General features: G+C 37.2%; 1 protein-coding gene across 1 annotated transcript in view; it reads right to left on the reverse strand.

Moving 5' to 3' along the window:
- The window catches only part of ADAMTS20 (ADAM metallopeptidase with thrombospondin type 1 motif 20), a gene marked incomplete at both ends in the record, with an annotated part of 108,616 nt that overhangs the window by 14,398 nt on the left and 71,089 nt on the right, over positions 1–23,129 (reverse strand). The window contains 4 exons of the mRNA XM_082011981.1: positions 19,476–19,652; positions 21,104–21,265; positions 21,575–21,862; positions 22,082–22,246. Of these exons, the coding sequence (XP_081868107.1) occupies positions 19,476–19,652; positions 21,104–21,265; positions 21,575–21,862; positions 22,082–22,246 (792 nt within the window). The remainder of the gene's footprint in view (positions 1–19,475; positions 19,653–21,103; positions 21,266–21,574; positions 21,863–22,081; positions 22,247–23,129) is intronic.

Consider the following 23,129-nt stretch of genomic DNA (forward strand, 5'->3'; position numbering starts at 1 on the left):
ACTCCATGTTAATTTAACGTTACCTTTAACAACTTAAAAAGGCATGTCCAACAGGGTGCAATTATATTGAAAAATATTAAATGCATTAAATCCTTACAAAGTGTGAGCTTTCCAGAAATGCAGACAGCATTTCTCCATATAGATTTTCTATCCTCTTCTTTCACATGTTCATCAAGTTACAGATCTGATCCTGTGTTTCCGTGTATCCAAACCTCCTGCTGAATAGATCTCGCACTGAAAAGGAAACGTCGTTGTGCAAGGGGTAACTCACTAGCGTGCTAATATTATGGGTTTCAATTTATGAGCTTTTAAAGTTGCTGTAGTTTTTTGTGGGGGTGTGGTTTTTTGTGGTTTTTTTTTTTTTTTTTTTTTACTGAAGTGGCAAAAGAACACTGAAGTTAATTCATTAGCTTAAGGTGTGTTTGTTGTTTCACTGAAGGAATGAAAGATCCTGGCATGTTTAAAAGCTAAAGAAACCCCAGACATTAAGCAGCTGTAAACCTCTGTTTAGATATGATTGCCCAAACTTAAAAACAAGTAAACCACCAAGCTAAGAAGTGTCTCCAAGCAGCTTTGCTAGAATCAGGTGCTTGGGGTACTGCATCTCCTGGAATTTTGTGTGGCAGCTCCTGCTTCAGCGTGGTCCACAGGGCCAGATTCTTACCTGCTCCCGTGAGCATCTCCCACCAACATCAGCATGAGGCATAGAAACCTAAATACCCCTAAGGATCAGACCCTTTACAATTTCAATGGGACCTTGATAAAATTTAGGCTACTAATTCCAGGACTGTTATTCTCTAAGTCTTGCATACATACAAGCTACAGAAGCACCTAGGCTGCCCTGAGCCACAAAGACCTTACAAAGTTCCTCTGGTGCCGGACAGTCTAATTCTACAAACACGCACAAGTCTTTTAACAGACTGACCAGCTCAGTGCTTTATGTGCCCATAAGGACAATCAGCGTCCTGAAAACAGGGTTTCCTCTATTCCCACTAACAAGATAAAAAAAGAAAGCAATTGTGCTACAAGTAGAGTGAGCGCACAGCAGGTGAATGAGGCACGTTACAAAACACAGCGATAGATGATATTTAGTGCAACCAAAGAGAAATGATCCCTTTTTTTTTTCTTTCTTTCTTTTTTTCACATGAAAAAGCTAATGAACTCACCCTGGATATAGATGATCCAGGATCATCAATGGAAAGTGCAAGAGGATATATTACTCTGTAGGTATAGAGTTCTCCTGAAACTGGACATATTCTGGCTTCATTCCTTATATAATATATAAAAATAGTTCTTAAAGGGACTGTTTCCTCCCAGAATGCTTTGACATCAGATGCAGGGAGGCAAGGACGTTCAGCAAGAGAAATGAATCACAGAATCACAGAAACACAGAATCACTAGGTTGGAAAGGACCTTCAAGATCATCAAGTCCAACCATTAATCCAGCGCCACCATGTCCCCTAAACCGTGTCCTGAAGTGCCACATCCACACGTTTTTTAAACACATCCAGAGATGGCGACTCCACCACCTCCCTGGGCAGCCTGTTCCAATGCTTCACAACCCTTTCGGTGAAGAAATTTTTCCTAATGTCCAATCTAAACCTCCCCTTGTGCAACTTGAGGCTGTTCCCTCTCATAGTATTGCTTATTACTTGGGAGAAGAGACCAACACCCACCTCACCACAACCCCCTTTCAGGTAGTTGTAGAGAGCCATAAGGTCTCCCCTCAGCCTCCTCTTCTCCAGACTGAACAACCCCAGTTCCCTCAGCCGCTCCTCATAAGACTTGTGCTCCAGACCCCTCACCAGCTTCGTTGCCCTTCTCTGGACATGCTCCTGTCCAATAGTTGCTCGCTGGAGACTCCTGACAAGTAGATAAGGGTTGCCTGTCCTCCAGCACAGAGAATGAATACCAAAGAAAGGAAACCAGGTCTCCCAAATGCTGAATCGAAAGCTTTAATCAATATAAAGTGGGGATGCCCCTTAACTTTTGTCTAAGGGCAGAGCATAGCTCCTGTTCAGCTTTTTGAATGAGAAATATAGGTTCCATAGAAGATCCCCGAGTGGGACCCCACGGTGGCTAAAGGCACCTAAATACAGCTCACAGGGAGATGTCTTGCATCGAGCTCTACGCGGTGTTTTCTTTAGCGAGCTGCATATGGCACACACTGAGCTAAGGCACCCGCCCGACTACCTTACTTTCAGCTTTGTGTCATCAGTGAGAAGCATCAAATTCTCACTTGTACAGGAGTGGGGCTTTTTTCTATGCTCTGGAAGCCACTCGTGTCCTTTTAGTCCATCTAGCCCACAGTGCATTTCCTATAAGGCTGAATTTCGCCCTTCATAAGCCTGTGTTCCTTCTTGGAGCTCCTAACGCGTTATTACACATCTGTGGAATATGGTCCTCTCGCTGCTTAGTGCTCGCTCTGTTCTGTGAGATGGTAGGGATCTTCCCAAGGCTTAACTCCCCTGACTGGGGAAGGTGCAACTGCACGTAACCCCCTTTCTGCCTGACCTCCCGCCATTCAAGCTTGAACATGGTCAAGAGCAATGTAGTTCTTACGGCTCAATATGTCTACAATGCAGCTTCACTTGTATGGCATTCCACACAATTGGAGGCTTATGGAGAGTACATTTTCGATACATTTTCTGCAGATTGCATGTGTAGAAAAAAAATAATCTTAAGAACTTTACACCTCAAAAGAAATAGGGACATTTCTTTTAAAAATGCAAGTTGAAAAAAACATCCTGTAATCATTTTACACCGAAATTCTAGCACTTGTCTCAACATTGGCTAAAGTAATATTTCCCATATGTCAGGTTCTTCTAAAAACATAAAACTACAGTAAAAAGCTGGACTTGATTACTATTGTTCAAAGTCATTCCATAACACTGGTAACTAGGATTCATCTGCTTGGGTTTTTTTCATAGTAATAAAGTTCTGTGAGGATCAGCCTGACAGAACTCCTGGTGCTTTCTGTGGCACAGACAGACTTTCAGACAGGCATGCCATCATCCATTCGTACCAAATTAAGGTTCTTTCTACAGCTGACATGCAGAGTTCCACTAAAAGCTTTTAATTCTTTTGCTATTGTTATTTCATTGAAAAGTTGAAGACCTAGGATTATTGGTGGATTTTGCTCTAAATTTTCTAAACCTTTTCTTTCAAAGGGAGTGTTTTGTGTAGCGTAGCTAGTAGCTCAGTGGGCTTCTGGGTGCTGAAAAACAGACCAGTAAATGGAAAGCATATAACAGTTTCTCTTTGTATTCATATTAGGTATACAGGGTCTTAAAATATAAATGACTGTGACTAAAAGCAATACTGTAACTGTACTAGTTTTGGTTGGGATAGAGTTCATTTTCTTCATAGCAGCTAGTATAGTGTAAGGTTTGGGATTTGTGACTAGGACAGCGTTGGCAACATGGCTATCAGTTATTTCTGAACAGTGCTTATACGGTGTCAGGGCCTTTTCTGCTTCTCACACTGCTCGCCAGTGAGCAGTCTGGGGGTGCACAAGAGGTTTGGAGGGGACACAGCTGGGACAGCTGTCCCCAGCTGACCAAAGGGAATGCCCCAGACCATATGATGCTGTGTTTAGCAATAAAAGCTGTCGGGAAGAAGAGGAAGGGGGGACATTCGGAGTGACGGCCTTTGTCTTCCCAAGTAACCGTTAAGCGTGATGGAGCCCGGCTACCCTGGAGATGGCTGAACACCTGCCTGCCTGTGGGGAGTGGTGAATGGATTCCTTGTTTTTCTTTGCTTGCGTGTGTGGATTTTTCTTTCTCTATTAAACTGTCTTTATCTCAACCCATGAGTTTTTTCACTTCTACCCTTCTGATTCTCTCCCCCATCCCACCAAGGGGGAATGAGCGAGCGGCTGGATGCGACTGAACTGCCTACTGGTGTTAAACTGCAACAGTACCCCTGAAAAAGGGTAACACATATTACAAATATTACAAGCCATTTTCTTCCTCTCTTTTCTTTTTTTTTTTTTTTTCTTCTTTGTCAGATACTTCTGTGCCTGGACAGAAAGATCAGTTAAAAAATGACAAATTTATATAATGGATCAGAATATTTACAAACCTACAAGGCTAGTAGTTTGGCTAGCAAGGCTAGCAACAACACAGTAGTTGATCGAGGTGTCTCACAAACTGCATTTTGATGATCTCTGGTTGGTCCAAAAGTCAGCATTACATAGTTGAGAGAGTTACTTCAACGTTTCATTTGCCATGTTAGAACTAGCTCTTCTGCCTGCCTCCTCTGTTGGCTATATCTCCCTAGGGGTCCTTGCAATGCTTGAGCATGAAATGGGAATTTTTCAGCTAAAAGTATTCAAAAAGTTGTTCTTCTCTTTAAGTACGTAGAGTACTAGTCAAGAAGCAACACAGACTCTGTAATTAGGTCCTGCTGAATTCTTTGATTCAGAGTCAGTAATTCTTCACTAAAACAAGTACAACCACTTGTGTCATTAGCTTAAGCATTCAGAAGGGAGGATGGTTACGAAAGACCAAATGTTCCATCACTCCTGAGAAAGAGTGGATTGAACTCCAAGAGGTATGTGTATGATTCACTGTTACATCTAAGTTACACCTATGATAACTACAGAAATTACACTGATGGTATTTTTAAGTCACTTCATTGAGCATAGCTTCATTTCAAAAATTCAGTGCTGTATCACATTCCTCTGCTGTTCAGAACACGTCTTGATTTGATTAAGTCCTCCTTGTAGCTGCAGTCTGTAATTCTGCTTTGGCACGTTTCTAAATGCAGCTATAGCAATGGAAGGGAGGAAGGCTAGGCTAAGAAGGACTCAAAGACTTCATCCAATCTATCATTCTGCTCAGGGTTTGGATCAGCTATACCTGGACCATTCCCGACAGCAGTTTGTTAGTCTTGTCTTCAATGACAGGGATGCAACAGCCTCTCTTGCATGCATTCTTCCATTGCATAACCATCCTTACAGTCAGAAAAAGTATCTTAGGATTTAATGACAGTCTCTCTTACTGTTAAATAAGATGGTTACTCCTCTCCCCTAGCAGACTCAGAAACACTCACCTCTTTACTCACCAACACCGATTCTGTGTTGGAAGAACACCTCATTCAGTCCATTCTTCTATAGACTTGGTCTTGAAAAACACAGCTACCCCAGCCTTTCCTCAAAGTCTCCTACCATTCATGTTGCTGTCCTCTGAACCCTCCAACTGTCTGCATGTTTTTTACGAGAAGGTATCCAAGACTGGATGCTGTATATCAACTGAAGCACTAGAGTTAAAATATGCCATAACAAAGAGCATATACCCAGTATTACTATTCTTTGTTCAAGTTCTTTGTGGCCTCCCCACTTTGCAGAGTTCTAGATGACATTTGGAAGATAAGATCTTGAGTGAAAACTACATTCTGCAGCAACATTTGCAATCATACTGCAAACATCACAGGATCTTTGAGGTAAATTAATAATAAATGCACTTCCCTCTTATAAGTGTGAACTGTATTCCCACTAGGGCTGCAATGCTACCCTCTGATCCAAATACTAACTAGACGACATTCCTACCACACAATTCAACTGGATGTCTAAGCTCAATAACATCTTTAAAAATTACTTAAATCAAGAAAGACTGTATTTCTAATGACTAAATGCACAGCCAGCTGAGGCCAGTGAGTTCCAACTTGTCCCTTTCTCTCAAGCTGATGAATTACTGCTGAGTGATGTCTACTTGTAGAAAGGTCCTAAATAGCCTCCACAGTTACTGCAAATTCCTCCCTGTCTGTTGCCTTTGCATGAGGAAATACAGCACCCCCTGAATGTTTGAAGTCTTGTGTATCAAAATGTGAAAGGCGAGACACTAGCACTCCCCATGTTTCAGTAAGATGCAACACAAACATCATCCCAAAAACACTTTGCAAAGTTCAGTCCACAGCGCAGCTTTGGCTCCACTGACACTGAGAGATGGTCCCCGGAGGTTAGTGGCACAGGGTGAATCTCCATATACCTACTGCTGGAGTTGTCAAAACCATTTGCAAAGCATCCCATGAGGTACTGTAGCACATCTGAAAACCAAACCAGGTATAGGCAACCCAGCAATGCATGGGCTAATCGCACCTCGCTAAGCAAACGGGTAATCGTGATGTTTAACTATTGTTCTTTCTCAGGCCTTAGCCAGAGAGAGGTCAAAAATACGTTCTAAAAAAGACATTCTTCTCTTCAAGCTCTACAGTGAGACTTCACAGTACAGGTTGCCGGTTCTATGCCACAAAAAAGGCACAATTTTTAGTTTTTGCAGCTACTACCACCTACAAAAGTACAAATTTGGATTAGCTGCCCAAGCCTGAAGCCTCCATGAACTTGTTAGAGCTGCCTGAAGTCCTTTCCGATTCCTTGCTAAGCCTGGATGGCCCACAATTCCACAACCACCTTCCCTCACTTAAATTATTGAGAAAATTTGTTACAGCCTCTGAAATGAAGTTTTATCCCCAAATCCTTCTCCATCCAATATAAGCAACAATATTGCTATGACTTGTAGGGATATTTTTATGAATAGACCTGTAGGTAAGCTCAAGAGTCTCAGAGCCTCTTTATTCTAACATATGAAGAAAGTTATCATCCTTCCTCTGTGACTGGATCTTCCAAAAATACTCTAGTATTTCAACTGTAATACGTAACACCTGAGTTATCTGTAGCTAGACTTTGCAGATAACTGCCATGTTTTTCTAGTTAACATTGAGCTAAATTTCATCCAGAAAGTATCATTTGATATTATTTTTATACACAAATCAGTTTGCATCAAAATTACGGTACTTACGAGAACACACCTTCTGTATCCAGACAGCTTTTAAGTAAAAGTACTGTTCTGAGTTAAACTTATTTACAGCATTACTTCAAAATCTTCAATTTGAAGACCATTTTTCCTCCCCAACAATTTCCCCTCAATTGTAGTTAGTAAAAAATTCGTAAATTTGGAGTAGAATACATGGTAGATTTTTATAAAGAAAAGTAGTCTTAAAGGTCAGTTGCCTCAGTTTTCATGAGAGGAATTTGTAAATTTGCCTTTCAGAAGCCATTGTCTTTAACACAGAAGTTCAGGAAAGGTGGTCCTCACACAAAGTAACTGCCATTATGCTCTCACGGCATGAAAACTAGAGAACAATTTGCTCCAAGAATCATCATCTGCAGCCAGTATCATCATCTAATATTGGAATTTATGAACCTCACTCCTCTCAGCAACAAAACGAGGCAGTAATCATTTTCTCCAAGGTCAGCCCAAGAAGCAATTCTACATTTTTGGTCTGGTTATGTACTCTGTCTGCATCACAGGGTGAGAAGTAGGTACACACCAAGTTTCCACCATCCATATGTTGGCTTCCAGATTCATATCGTGGATGCGAACACCAGTGGTCTCCAAAACGATCCCAGTGCGGGTGTAGGAGAGTCTGGAGTGCACTGCAGTATGACCTAACATCTAATCTGCATGTGGCAGCTGAGAACAGTGAGACAGCAGCGACTCTTTCGAGGTCATCTAATCTGTCCACTGTCCATAGCCATGGCTTTTCTGACAGGCTTGAGCCCTGTATGCTCCATAAAAAGGCAGCCTTTGTTGCATTCTTTTTAAGATACTGTTGTTTCAGCTTTCATCTGAAGGATGAAAAAAAACCCTCCTGAATAACTGTTTTCCAAGAACGCTGAAGCATATCTACTTAATAGGTGGACATAAATGAGAAATTATGTACATATACATACATAGAAAAAGTAGGAATGAAGAAGGTGTAAAGAGGATTAAAGACATTTCAGGATTGATGTGGATAACAGGAAGGTAAAATTGCTACAAGAGGATATATATGGCATCTACTAGGAAAGTGTTAATGTCATCTTCTTAAAAATAAAGACATCCTGATTAAAACAAAAACAAACCAAACCAACTCTTCCATTATATTAAAGTCGGAACCATCAGGACTGATCTTGAAGGTATGTTGATTCATGTCTCCAGAAGTGAAACGCTACTGATGATGCCACAGAGGAATTTTAGACAATACTTAAAGTTGCTACCACATGGTCTGAATTTTTTTTGTCCTGTGCAGCTGGCAGTAGCCTTAATGAGGGAGACCTCTCAGCAAAACAGCAATCTGCCTGGATGGCAGATGAACAGCCATACTCTTTGCAGCTGTTGGAAAAATCAAAACCAGAACTCTTGGAATTCCACTTAATGATCATCCACAAAATTTCATTTATTCATTCTAGTCGCATTTGTGAGTAAGTCTTTTAACTTGGCCTGCCTCTCTGACATCTCAAAGCACTACCCATTACTTCAAGCTTAGCACAATTAAAGCAGATGACCCAGTCCACCTCTGAAAGCACTGTCATGTCTTTCCCCCTCACAATGAACACCACCATTCTGCTCATCTCTACCTAAAGCCTGGCGTTCTTTTTGATGCCAGCTACACAGCATTTGAAAAACAGGTTGTTACCATGCTCAGCTCCCCACCCACCGTGATACTCAGCCAGGCTTCACTGTGCCGTGTATTTCCAACCTGTCTACACACATTTCATAATGAGACCGTAAGCTTTTCCAGTCAGCAATCTTCTCTTTGTTACACCCACATAGCACAACTAGATCTTCAAATGAGCCTTTAGCTATTACAATAACACAAGAACAACAGAACTGCCAAAACAGCTGCAACATTGTTTTACCAATTGTAGGATTTGGCTTTTACACTACACTAGATCCTGGTGGATATTCGTTTATATCCAAGCCCTTTTCAAGGGCATGCTCAGACAATAATTCAGTGCCCAAAGAAAAAGAAACTTTCAGAAACTTTTTTCCTGTAAATGATCATACTTTACATATTATATAATTACTCTTCCTGCATTTTCTATTTTTTTCTAAAAATGTAAAAGTCTTATTACTCTTTATTTTAAGAAATAAATTAATTTACAACTTACAAGAGGCAAGATTTTGTTTCTAGACAAAGTTCTATCCTTTTTCTTTCAAAAGAAAAGTGTTGTCTGACTTGTTTGGAGGTGACTCCAGTACTCTGCTGCTATCAAGAGTGAAAAACTCCTGATGCCAGGTAAAAATCTCAAGCTTTAGGGGGACTGCAAACTGATAAATAAAACAAAAGCCTTTAATAAAAGTTCACTGTAAAGCCTAAAAAGTACTAATCACGTAATTCAGAAAGGAAAACCTGGGCTCAAGCAATATTCATAACAAGGAACCAAATTTGACTCAAATTTTGGACACGAGTAAGTCAACATGGCATACAGGGAGGAGCATATCATCTTCCCATTTTCCCTAAGAGTATAATCCAAAGCATGAGAGAACAATTATATTGTGTTCCATGTTGTAGCAAAGCCATTTCACACGGATTATGGAGATATTAGTGTGGGTGTTGATGGAAGGTTGTGTGGCACAGTGGAAGAGAAAGAAAATAAAACAAGACAAACAGAACAGTGGCAAAAATATAAGGCTAGAAAAAGAGGGAAATTCTTTGCAGAAAATGAATATCATACTTTATTGGACTTAAACATGAATAGTTGAGTCAAAGTCCAAAATCAGACTCGGTTGTCATGACCTGTCCCCCAGATATTACTCTCTTTCAGGTTTCAGCTTCCCTGGAAGACGAGCTCACTGTCAGACGCAACAGTAACCTAAGAGAGAACCACCTACCAGTGGCAGGCATGCTAACACTGCTACATGACAGCATCAGTGAGATGCGAAACCAAGCCTCGTGCTAATTGAAGGTATCTTGTGTTTCTGTTAATGTCTGCTTGTTGCCTTTTAAAATTTAAAAATAATAATCACAATCTCATGCGTTGCTGATTAATATGTTTTCCTTCAACAGTAAGGACATATCACACTTGGTATCTCTGCTACCACCTGCGCTCATTCAAGCAACATCATCAATGTAATTAATGGCAATACATATTAAAACAATGAGAAGTATGATCAACTTATTAATTGCTGGGAGGGAGGGAACAGAAAAACTACATTGCTCAGTCAGCATTCCTGAAACAACGTATCTGCACCTAACTTTTATCATCTTTCAGTTGAATGATATATACAACTGACCGATGGCTCAGGTAAATAACAATTAAAAATAGAGGAACAGCGGTAAATTAAAAAACAAACCCAACAGACAATTCTGCCTTACCTCTCCTTGTGAAATCAATGGCAAACAGGAACAGAGCTAGAACCTCACTAGGTCTTTCTGAAAATCTTAATCTAAAAGTATACATTTGTGTGAAATTTACAAGACTGAAGAGCAATCCTGCTCTTTGCCTCCGATACCTCCTAGAAAGCATTTGGTACAGGCATTTTTACCATTACACCATCGCAGATGTCAAATTGCTGAATTGGCCAGGAGCACCTTTAAGCCATTACATGAAGGCAGCAGCACGGGAGACAAACAGTGAGTAAAGTGCAAGCATCAAGAAAAAAGGGCAGCAGAAATGGAGATAGGAGGCCTCAGGGAAATCCAGTGTGAGCAGAAGAAATGCAGGGTTTTTTTCTGTTTCAAATAAATGGATAAATTTTCTGGACATATTTTCCAAGTAGAGAACAACAGATCTGTGTCCATCCAGCAGTTGTGTTCACAAACCTCCACGAAAAACAAACAGCAACCCAAAGTGAGTCCATTGTTGCTTCCAATAACCAGACACAATTTAACAGACTGCATGACAGGGAGGAGAGGCGCCTGCCTCTGCTGAAACTTGGGAAAACTGAACAAATGCACGGGAAGGACATAATCTGCATTCTCACTGAAAAGTAATGTTCACCCCTTGAGACTAACATTTTATTCATAGGTCTTCACAATGAAATTTGGATCATATTTTTAACATGATGGAGGATCTCCAGTGTGGAAGCTACATTTGCACAATCAAAGGGGTTGCACAGAAAAAATAATTTGTTTATATACTTTTCGCAATTTAAAACTTCATTTTATGGATTCTTCTTTTTTATCTTCAGACATAGGGTCCTTTCAATTAACCAGTTACAAAAGTAACTAGAGATAATACAGTCTTACAATGGTAGACCAATTAGTTCTAGCTGAGTTTGCAAAAACCTAAACATGAGCAGAAGAAACACTGGATCCCAGCAACTGCAGTCTCTGATTTATCATTTTTAATCATGTTAGCAGCAGCAAAACAGTAGCTCAGAAATTAAAGGAATAACAAATACATGAGCCTTTGTGCGTTTGCTCTATAAAAAGTATCACTTCACTTATTTAATTTGATTAAAAACTAAGGTTTTGTAGTTGAACTTTAAAGAAAACTGGAAATACAAAGCAACATATACTGTAATGATACAGTATTGTCAGAAATTTTTCAAGTTTTTTAGAAGCATACAAAAATATGACTCTTTCTGTGACACAACTAAATATCAGCTAAAGAATTAAGAAAAAAACCACAAATTGTTATAAATATTGTCATGGAAATATGTTTATGAGTATATTTTAGATAATAAGAAATACAACAATTTACCTACCTTCACATGTTGAATTCCAGTTTGCTTTCGACCTAAGCCACTCTTCTGCGTATTTTCAATTTCCTTACAGATCAACTTTTCCAACATTACAGTCATGTGCATAAATGTGAGCATGCATGCAAGCTTCTGAAGGACTGATTCAGCAGGAAATCTAAGTGCCCAATCCTGCTTTCACTGAAGTGAAAGGGCCATAGATCGGTGCATGCTAGAACATACACCAATCAATTGAGTGGTCTGTTTTAGTGGAGTCGCCAGTCTCCCACAATTACCAGTTTTCAAAGAAAGGACTAGGAACTCCCATAATAGAGAACAACAGAATATTGTGCTCACTTCCTAACCCATGCCAGGTAACCAAAATACTTGTGTATTAACCTTCGTAAATGTTAGGAAATGTTAATACTTTAATATATGTTTAATAACTTTTAAATTTGGGTCTCAAAACCACTTTGAACCAGTATTTATGAGTCGTGACTGAGGTTTTCAAAACTGCCATATATATAAGGCAGCTGAGAATGATTCTCACATGGATCTCACCACCCAGAACCCTTCATCTTTTCTGAAAGTTCTAACTCCACAAAGAAGAAATAATACATCAGTAGCTTCACATTCCTTTAATTGCCATTAAATGGCTTTATGTATTCAGGAACTGTATTGAGGACCACCTGCTTTTTTCCCCCTTCCATGCTATTCAGTTGTGGGTCTTTTTACTTTGACTATGTTCCCCTCTTACTTGTCCTCTTTCTAAATGGAGGGTCTGAAAGTTCTGCAAACCTGCTCATGCAAAAGTGTTTTAGGAATGTAAAAAATTGTGTTATGTCTTTGAGATTAGGAGTTTAGCATTACGTTATAATCCTGTTTTCTATGTCTCTTGTCTCTGACTAAAGTGGGAGCAGGACTGGGCCATAAAATTATAGCTCCAGCAAAAAGTTCAACAGCTAGTATCTTTAAGCTTTGTCATCAAAGATCATGTGCCAACTACCTGTTCCAGTCCCATTGTCCAATGGCATCAACTGCTGCTTTTATCAGTTACAATGTTTTGGGGTTTGTTTTTTTTTTCTGTTCAAGTATAAGAGCCTCCCCCATGAAAACAACATCACTAAAATGTCATATGAAGTTGATTGCAACACAAAGATTACTCAATGGTAAAAAAAACCCCCTTACTTTCAGCAAAAGTGGTTAGTTCCCACCCTCTCATCCCCTTTTTAAAAAAAAGAAAAAATTGAGGACTATAAACATTAGCATTCCTTAATAAAGGACACGTTAAATATAAACACAAAGCCACACAACATGCATGAAAAAGAAGGGTTAAAATGCAACTGTATTTCACAGACACAAGTCACAGTCATTAAATTAAATTATTACACATACATTATAACTTATTTATTATTTCAAGCTATACAGGCAACATAGCACCAAAACGGAGAAATTTCCTCTAAACTTGATGAACAGTACACAAATATTTGTTTTTGAATTTTGGAAACAAAGTACTTTCTTTCATTTTTATCAGAACTGCCCTAAATGAAATCCACTATCCCAAGTCTGTTTTATGACATTATTTGGGTAGTGACATATGTTATCCGTTATCTCTGAAAAGGCACCCTCCCATTTCCAAAGTTTTAAAAAATGAATAGCATATGCTAACATTAAGATTTCAGCCAGTGGGATATTAAATAAATGTGCTGTATTGGTAATGAGGTATTCTGAAGTTCGACATTAGGCAGCAGCAGAAGTAGAGGTAAAAGACTGAAGCTGGTTTTGAAAACCAAGTTCACTGATTCTGAATTCCCTTTTAATATAAAAGATTATCTTTAAAGTTATAAATACTTTTTACACATTAGAAAAAGTGAATGAAGGCACTTATCATACATAGTAAGATTTTTTGCATTAAAATGAAAACTAATAAATATCTTGCTTATGCAAGTTTGGGCTGCTTCTGCTCCTGCAGAAGTCAGTGGGATGCCTGGCAGTAACAACACTGGAAGGGGACTGGAGTGTCAATTCTTAAAAAAGAAATTTATACTCATTGAAAGTAATAATAGGTTTCTTCCACTAGTGCAAAGACAGAATTACACTGAAATTATTCTGGAGCAACTAAAGAGAAAACTGAAGAACAATTGACATGACTAATTTGTTGTAAGTGTTTTGTCTTTTAATAGTGTTAGAACAGCGTAAAAACCCTCTGCGCAAATACTATTATTGGGAATGTTGTGGCCCTCCACTTTCAATCTAAGCTTCTTTTAATTGTGGAAAGTATCTTTAAAAACTTTAAAGTAATTAAGAAAAGAATTCTACGATTATTATCTGACTTCACAACTGGTCTATGGTAAAATACTAGGACAAACTCTTCATAAGTCTTAACTTTGAAAAGAACCGGATGTATCATATCCTAACTCACACACAATACAAATGTGAAGTAAAAGAGCATGAAGCCCAACATGCTAAGAAAATAAATATAAGAAAACAAAGTGGTAATGACTGCTCTACGTTTAACTCACACTAGAGAGTATAAATCCTTCTCCATCAGTGTTCAAATAAAATTCCAAATGTAGATGTTTTCAAGAATATCTAACAGAAGATAAAAACCTCAAGATGGACCTTAACTTTGCTATGCTCTGAACCGTAAGTGGTAGAACTTAGCAATAAAGCTGCACAATGACTATATGTGAAACTGTTCAGATGAGGCAACTAGAACGAATCAAAAAGACCGATTGTTTGATGTAAAAGAGCAGATATGTTTGCTTTTGAGGCCATACTTGTTACCTTCAAGTTACAGCAGCTTCTTGTGCTACATCTGTTCAGATAAGACGTGCACACAGTAAACTATCTGGTTTCAAATGTGCTATGAAGATTTACTGATAATAGAATACCACAATGACCTTTAGGTAACACTCAGTTACAAGCTGGATTCAGTAATCCAGCTATGTATTCTTTCTAAATGAATGAGAAAGGATGAGAAGCAAGCATATATTCCAAGTTGTATACCTGGTTAAAATGCCTCTGATAAAATTTAGGTTGCTATCCACACTCATACAGGAAGGAAAGCCCTAAAGAAATATAAAGCTTCCAAACTAATATCAACTGCCACCACCAATTGCCTAAGCAGAAACATTGCTGTCTGGCTGCCTGGCTCTACAATGGTTTTGCTAAGCACTGAAAAACTATGGGGGACCAAAAATAAAATCAAACTCCTAAACATAACAAAATTCTAGTCATCCAAAAATGCGAACAAACTTTCCTCACTGTGTGAAACTGGAAGGTATTGTCTTCCCATATATGAATAGCCTATTTTATTCCTCCACTGTGATTCCTCCTCATACTCCATAAAACTTTTAAGAAAATATATAAAAAGAAAGGTACACAGCACAGTAAAAGCATACATGTATTGGGAATTTTGAGAAACTTACACTTGTTTTCTATTGTGCGGCAACAACTTAGGAGGCATAGAAAAAGAGAGTACAGAGGAAGATATGTCCATTTAACCAAGAGATAAATACCAAATTCTTAGAAGAAACTGAGATAAAGCAAGAAAGCTTCAGTTAGTAGTCAAATACAATCCTTGAAGTGAAGGCACCATAAAAAAGCTCCATTAAGAAAAGTATACTAGATGAGTTCAAGACTTACCACCTATTGAACAGCAGAAGGAAGAGTAAAACAAAACGTCTGGTCACATTATATGTTTTGCCCAGGTACTAGGCCAGGGCTTTGGCACCGGAAATCTAAATTGCTGCTGTGTATCAAATTATTTCCCAGCCAAGTACTGCTAAAAATAATATTTCATTCTCTAGTATTGCTACTTTACATTGGTGCTATAAATGAAATCTTTGCAAGACTTTATATGTATGTGCACTACGTATCTGAAGATTTGTTGTATCAGAACCATTAATCCACCTAACAGTTGATTTGATTATATTCCCACATAACTTTCTGTCAGGTAACAGACGATTGTTTGGCTAAACTAAAGTGCGTGGACATGGGAAATACTGTTCAAAGGAAAAAAAGCTTAGTATTGAAAGTAACAAAGCAGCATTCTTGAACTCAACTAAGATAGATTATTCTACAACTCTTCAAGAACAAAATTGTTAAATCTAGTAATTATGGCTCAGTTTTAAAACCTTATGTTATTTTTGTGTGTTTGTAATACTCTCTTTTCATGCTTTAAGTAAAAAACAACTTCTTGTCATTAGAGTCAGAAAACCTAAACCATTCTGATGAAAATTAATACAATAAACCAGAAGTCTTACTGCATGGACTAAACACAATAATGCACTGTGGAAAGAAGGGATACAATAAAAATCTATACTAGAACAAAGTACTCTTAGCCAGCTGTCAGAATGCTATGGAATTTTTCTTGACATTATATAATGTGACATATGGTTTCCATACTTTTTAGCTTGTAATTTATTCATTCTTTCATGAAGTTTTGGATCATTGCCTCAGTCCCTTCACCAATGAAATTAGAGTAGCCTAAAAGAAAAGTATCCAAGATATATGGGCCAAATTTACTGGTGGTGCAACTGCATTAGAATAAGCAGCTATATTTACCTCAAGTATTATTTAACTTATAAATACATTATAAATTTGTATATAACAAAATATATACACCTGTATTGTAATTTTTGTATATCAAAAAGAGGTAGTGTACCTAGATACATGTCAATAAGGCAATGAAATCTTGAAATAAAACATTTCAAATTCTGAAACATTTGAATTTAGGAATATTTGTTTAATATTTGACACAAATATTCTTTGAAAACAAGGCAGAGTCCCTCAAGATGCACAGACTGGGTGTAAACCCACTCAGTTTCCTTTGGGTTTTGATAAAAAGGCAAGAGAAAAAATTATGAGCATGATTCAGTTCATACTAAAGAAAATTCCCTTAGAAACTTGCACAAAACCAAGAGGGTGGAAGATGTAAGCTACATTCTAAAAAGATCATTGTCAGAGTTTCTCAATGACCTCCAGATCAAATGAATTCAAGTCACAGGCATAAGGATGTGTTTCTTAGCCACCCTCCCTGCAAAGCTTCAGAGTGTCCTCTGGCTTGGATATCATATGAAAATTCTGGACTGAATGAAAGTTTCAAAGATTCAAGGAATCGAAGTTTCTGAATATGCATAATATTTCTGAGAAAGTGTCCTAGCGTGGTACAAGCCTTTAGAATTTGAGACTTACTTGCCTCACATCCCTTTGGACAACTACAAACACCAGCAACAGAGGAGTACATAGCTTTAAGCTTTGTAACTGTCCGCTCCGATAGCCATAGACAGACACTATAAAGTGTAACAGCCCATAGCTGCTAAACTGCAGAAAGCATCAACAAGAATTCTGGCTTCAAATCATAAACAGAGTCTTCCTTGCAACTGCCCTGTTGTGCATTTACAAGATATGCTTAATTTAATTACAAAAAATGAATCTAAAACTGAAAGAAATGTACTTACAAGGCATATTGCTAAAAGTCTTCTACCCTCAAATATATAGTGATAGCTAGTAGAAGAAGTTAGAACACCCCAAAATGGAAGAGAGTATAAAAGACACTGACAACGATAAACTAGAACAATCCTTCTACATGCTGGATCAGGTTCTTGACTCAGGATTCTGAATTAGTCTTAGCTAATTTGACTTCTGAATTTATTTCTGCTGGTATCTAAAATCTGAGAGGAGACTATCTGACTATGCAAAAGCTGGAATAATCCATGAGTGAAGATTTTAGTTCAGATGTGGTTTAGAGCTACATCAGAATGAGGAAAAGGTTTTTTAAGCAATTTTGATACCTATTTCTGAAACTGGCTGGGCCAGAGACGGGGCCAATATTCAAGGAGGTCAAGGAGTTGTTCCAGGTAAAGCAATTGCTCAGAAATTCCCTTCCTTCTACTCACCCTCTCCATGTATTACATTTGTGCCATGCATGCCAGAAGCAAAAGATTGCAGAATCTATTATGGCAAATTACACTAAATGTGGCAAGCAGTGCATTTCAGTTTCTACCTAAGTTTTGACATTGCAGTCTCACTAGTAGATATAGAAGTAATGCGTTGCTGTCCAGACACATAAATATTACTCAAAACTTTTATCAAAAATATAAATAACGTTTTATCTGGTTCTTCCTATCTTTATACAGAAGGGAATAAATGTAGATGTGACATGTTTGATGACTCCAGCCTGCAGAGAGTGTCCAGTCATTAACAGTCCCCTACACCAGGGCATATTCTATGCCAGAAAGGCATAAGATAGGTAGAGCCATGATCTATAGCCAACCTATCACACCACTAGTCAATCACCCATAGGTGAAGGCTAAACAAAGCCATTTGTCCCAGGCTACAACAGTGTTTCTGTGACTAAAGCTTTTACTGCTCTTTCATAGTAGTCATCCTCAATGAATAGGTTTTGCTCTGTTTAAACAGCAACAAAATTTAACTGAAGTTTGTGTGTTGGCAGCGTTCAAACTAACTAATTTGCTAAAAAGTGACAGCATATTTAATATATGAACCTGCTTTTATCTCCTATATCTGCTATGTTTGTTTCTGCAAACACCATGTGACAGTGTGATGAAACGAAAACTATTACTGAATAATCATAGAGCTTGCAATCATATGTAAAACAAAGGCCACAAACTCATTCTGACAACCACATTCCATTCTAAACTAGCTTTTGAAGGATTAGAATGGCTTTTTATGTAAATTGAGATATAAACCAACATGAAAATCTTTGCAAAGGGAATGAACGGGCTGTGACTAACTTTCGATCTAAAACCAAAACAAACATTGATTTTAAAAGCAACTGTGTGCTGAATGCCCTGCTTGTCTTCTCAACACCTGAAGTACATACATTAATTGAGCGTTAGCAAGTCACCACGAATTATTCGGCTAATGGCTAAATAAGACACTCTGGTGTCTGCAAAACATAAACCCAAAACTCTGTTTTGCACAGTGGAAGAAAGAACGAACTGTGGTGAATTATTAATTCAAACTTTCATTTTAAAGTCGTTTGCAATAAATTAGAATATATAAACACTAATAAATTATTTAAAGATGAAATTGGACAATATTTTAAAAAATGTTTCCATGTTAATTCAAAGAACCAAATTACATAGTATTACTAATAGAAAAAAAAAGAACTGTTGTCCTAGCCCATCTGCCAGGGAAGTTAATGACAGGTTTTTAACTGACTTTGATGGAACCAGAACTGGATCCAGCCTCCTTTGATTGCCATTTTTCTCCTTAGAATTGAGCACAATAATAAATATTGTTGTCAAATTCACAGCTTGGGAAATATAATATACTCTATATTGTAGAGCTTGCTATGATTACTTCAGTATGTTAATAATCTGCTAGTGGCAATTTTAAAGATTAATGGTGATTACTGTAGGCATCTTTACACATTAATAGACAGTGACATGTAGACAATAACATATTATAGTTACATACATAATTATACATAGACAGCTTTAATTAGTCACTGTTTTAAAACCACAAATATAAACTTTTATACACAAATGTACACGTAATACGGAGTAAAATGTTTGATGACAGAGTGTAATATACATGTGTGTGAGTTATTTTATACTTAAATATACTATTAGAAAAAAAGTTATGCACTAAAAAGCTTTTTTTTTTTACAAATATAAATATGTAGAAAATACTACAGTATAAATTACAGCATATACTTTTAAATTTAAACACAGATCAAATCATAACCCTTCAAAATAGAACAACCTATTAGGTATTGCTATCGGCTATGATGATTTCTGGTAATTTTCAAAATATTCCCTATGATGTTTTACAGAGCATGATAATGTTCCCACTGAAGTAAATGGTGTTTTCCATTTAATTCAATGACTGCAGGAACAATTGCTTAATAAATCTACATAGACTATATTCCACATGCATTGTTATTTCACTGTTATCAAATAAAATAATAATGATATAATTTTTAAAAAGCAAGGGGAAATAGAGTGACAGAAAGAACAAGAAAGCAAAAAATATTAGTGAATGCTATCGTACCGATTTCCATGGTCCCCGATGCCATGAAACATCACCAGGGCAAGAATGCACATTACATTGTGCCATATTAGGTGGCTTGTCTAGAATTTCACAGTTTTGATCACCCAACATTTGGCCCGTAGGAAGCTGACAAATCACCAGTCTTGTCTTTATTCCATCTCCACAAGTTTGAGTACACTGAAATACAGAATTTTATGCAATATTTTTGTTAAGAGAGTCATCACATACCACTAAAGGAAAAAGATACAGCAATAATCAGTACATGCTATTATTTACTATGCCTGTTTTCACACTGCCTGGACACTCAATTCAAGAATAAGGATTTATGGTCATATAATGAAAGAACAATTCTCCCACCAAAACATTTACCAAACTACATTTTTATAGTTTATCAAGTGATTTTCTACAAAAAGTCTCAGTTACAGCAAATCTACTCTATCAAGGAGGAGTAACCATTTGTGAGAATAAATGTGCATATATAGCTCTCTTTGATAGGAGTAAAAGATGGAAATTGGTCCAAAACCTAGTTTTCCCTTCCAGAAAAGAGAAAACTCAGACACTAGGCACACTTTCTCATAGGCTGACTTATACAGACCAAGTGTAAAATATGTGTTTTGTGGGTTTCCGTTTTCCTGTAATTCTGCAAAACCAGACGAAAATACTAATTCTCATTTCTAATGAGCTATTAAAAAGAATCTGATCAAAAGTGAGCATGTTCCAACAGTTTATAGCTTTTTACTGTATTTCAGGGGATTCTAAATTAGACAAAAAATGCAGCATCTGCGTTAACTAGATCCCAATTGTCTGCAGCTATGGATGGGAAAAACATGACACTCAGATTGGCCTTGAGAACTAAATGGCTAAATCTGGACAAAATGAGGGGGGGGAAAAAAGAAGAATAAAAAAGTCACATATTTTCTTCTTTTCCCAACTCTAGATATTGATGTATCAAGAATAAGAAAAGGGCAGGAATCGTAAGAGGTTAGATTAGAAGGAATGCTAATCAGCTTTAACTCTTTCTGTACTGTTTGAGAAAGAATGCATGGTCAAGACAGGACATCACATGGCATGGAGAAACTGTTCTTTGTCCAATAATGTATAATGTCCCATCAAAACATTCAACCCAGGCACACATTTTAGATGCATGATCCTATCTTCATACTTCTAATTTGTAACTACAACCCAGTAGAAACCACTACATGCAGTTATTCTAGTCAGTACCTATGAAATTTGATGTAATAAAGTTTCTTTGCAGCATCTTGCACTCATTTTTTTCTTAGACTAGCTGTTACATTGAGGTCTTTCTGCGTACAATTCATCATTTTGTAACAGAAAACAGTTTTGTACATGTCAAGCTTTAAGATGATACTGCAACGCTAAATTATGTGTTGTACACCCTTAGCCTCACACAGTACTTACTTCTTTTGAATGTACATTTATACTATTCATATTTACACTACAGTTCCGGATTTGATCAAAGAACAAAGTTTATCTAAACAGGTTGAAACTCATTTTTTTAAATAAGTAAAAAAATGTTGTTCAATTCAATTCACAGTCAAGTAATTATGTTACTATTTCTAAGCTTATGTGGTAAATAATGTTTCCATTTGAAAGTGAAATGATCTTACTTCTCCCCAGTTCCCATAGTTCCATCGTGGGCAGGGTCCAGAATCACAGTGTCTTGACTCTGGAGGTTTTGTTGCCTCATCACAATAACTAGCACTTCTTCCTTCCTCATCTTGACATACTACAACTCGACGGTGAAATCCACCTGCACAAGTACTAGAGCACTACCAAAACATGTGAACATATGTAGCACCATTGCATAATCAGAAAAATCTAAAATATGTTGGTTAAAACAACTTTAAATTATTATTTTTAATATTATCATTCAAAACTGAAATTTTCAAATAAAAATTACTACGTAGAAGTATTTTGAATTTGAAATCACAGAAAAATTACATTTTTAATTTAATAGAATAATAATATTTAAAATAAATGTGCTTCTCTTTCGACCAAATTTGTACTGCAATAACTTTTCTAGAAATGTTAACACACACGTGAGAGAACAAATTAATATATTAAAAAAAAATTCTTACTGCTCCCCAGGGTCCAGTTCTCCATTGATATCCTCCCCCAGAGGGACGGTTCCACTGGTTTATATTCTCCTGTGGATGGTGTATTGGAGGGTAACCTATTTCTGGAAAATGGCTTGGAGGGTCATGTGTTTTCGGAACATGATAAACTGGTGGACATGGTGGCATGTTACATTCTTGTTCTTTGGAAGGTCGCCCTTCAGGATCACAGTAATTCTCGTTGATTTGTTGATGATAGTTGACACAGATAACTTGTCTTGTTACTATTCCACTATCACAGGTAACTGTACACTGACCAAAAATTAACACAACATTTGTGATAGAATGTTGATACTCAATAACCAAAGACATTTATATTTACTTTTGACAATAAGAAACATATACTTTGTTTTTTCAAGGGATGCAATTTCAATCAAACTTGCACAGAATATGAAGTCCCAAATTCTAACCAGAGATTTGGGCCAATAATCTAAATAGACACATTAAAAAAAAATTATAATTAATACTTACAGGGGACCAATTTCCAACTTGCCACTCTCCACATGGGCTAAAGCAGCTTGAAATTTCAGCTGGTCGTGGTAAATGAGCACAGAAAGATTCATCTGCTATTCCTCCATGAGCATCTCTACAACTCACATAGCGAGCACGATCACCCTTCCCACAGGATGCAGAGCACTGTCAGAGAACAATCCAAGCTCATCGCACTTTGGGAGACCAAAACAAGATCATGCAAGCATCTAAAATACTAACATAGCTTAATATCAGCTTGACTTTAGAATTAAACACTGAGAACCATATTTGCAGCTCACACTGATAGAGCCATGCATTCAGGAAGGAAAGTGAAATATTGCTGGATGGTTTAGGCCTTAAGAATTTTGGTTGGTCTGGAACTGAATTGTATGGCCTTAGTTCTTGAGAAGCAGTTCAGCATACCTGAACAGGTAGCATTTCAACTGTAACATGGACTCATCATACAGTTGCAAAGGCAATTTTTAAATTTATTAACAATAGAAAGATTAGAGAGTAACTTCCAGAATATTTTAGTGATTACACAGTGATACAATATTTACATCAACTGATAAAATAAAAACTCATATTCACAATCCATTTGTCATTCTAGTTTATATTAGCATATTCCTTTCAGCCTCTTCTGATGTCTTTATAGCTGAGAAGCTGAAGAAGGTAGATTTAGTAAAGAGTTTCTGAGAGGACTCAGTCTATGCACTCTTTACTGTTATTTAGTTAAAATAGTTGTGCAAAGATATAATTATGTTATATGCTTGCTAAGAAACTCAAGGGATTAACAGACACACCCACATTTTAATAGATTTTAATTTTCACATTGTTCTCAAGTAAAACTAATTTTCAACACTATCAAATCAAAAACCCTTCCATTAAACAAAGTTTGTGTAGAAACCATTTTTTTATAATGCTTATTTTACAAATTATGTAAAATTAGACCTTTAAAGATCGAAACTGTTTAATATTGCTATTCACATAAAAGATTTAAATAATAGTTTAGAATGAAAGATGTTCTCCATACTCAGAAATGGATCAA

Source organism: Phaethon aethereus (assembly GCF_964289735.1).
Source record: "Phaethon aethereus genome assembly, chromosome: 1".
In the NCBI taxonomy this organism is placed as follows: Eukaryota; Metazoa; Chordata; class Aves; order Phaethontiformes; family Phaethontidae; genus Phaethon; species Phaethon aethereus.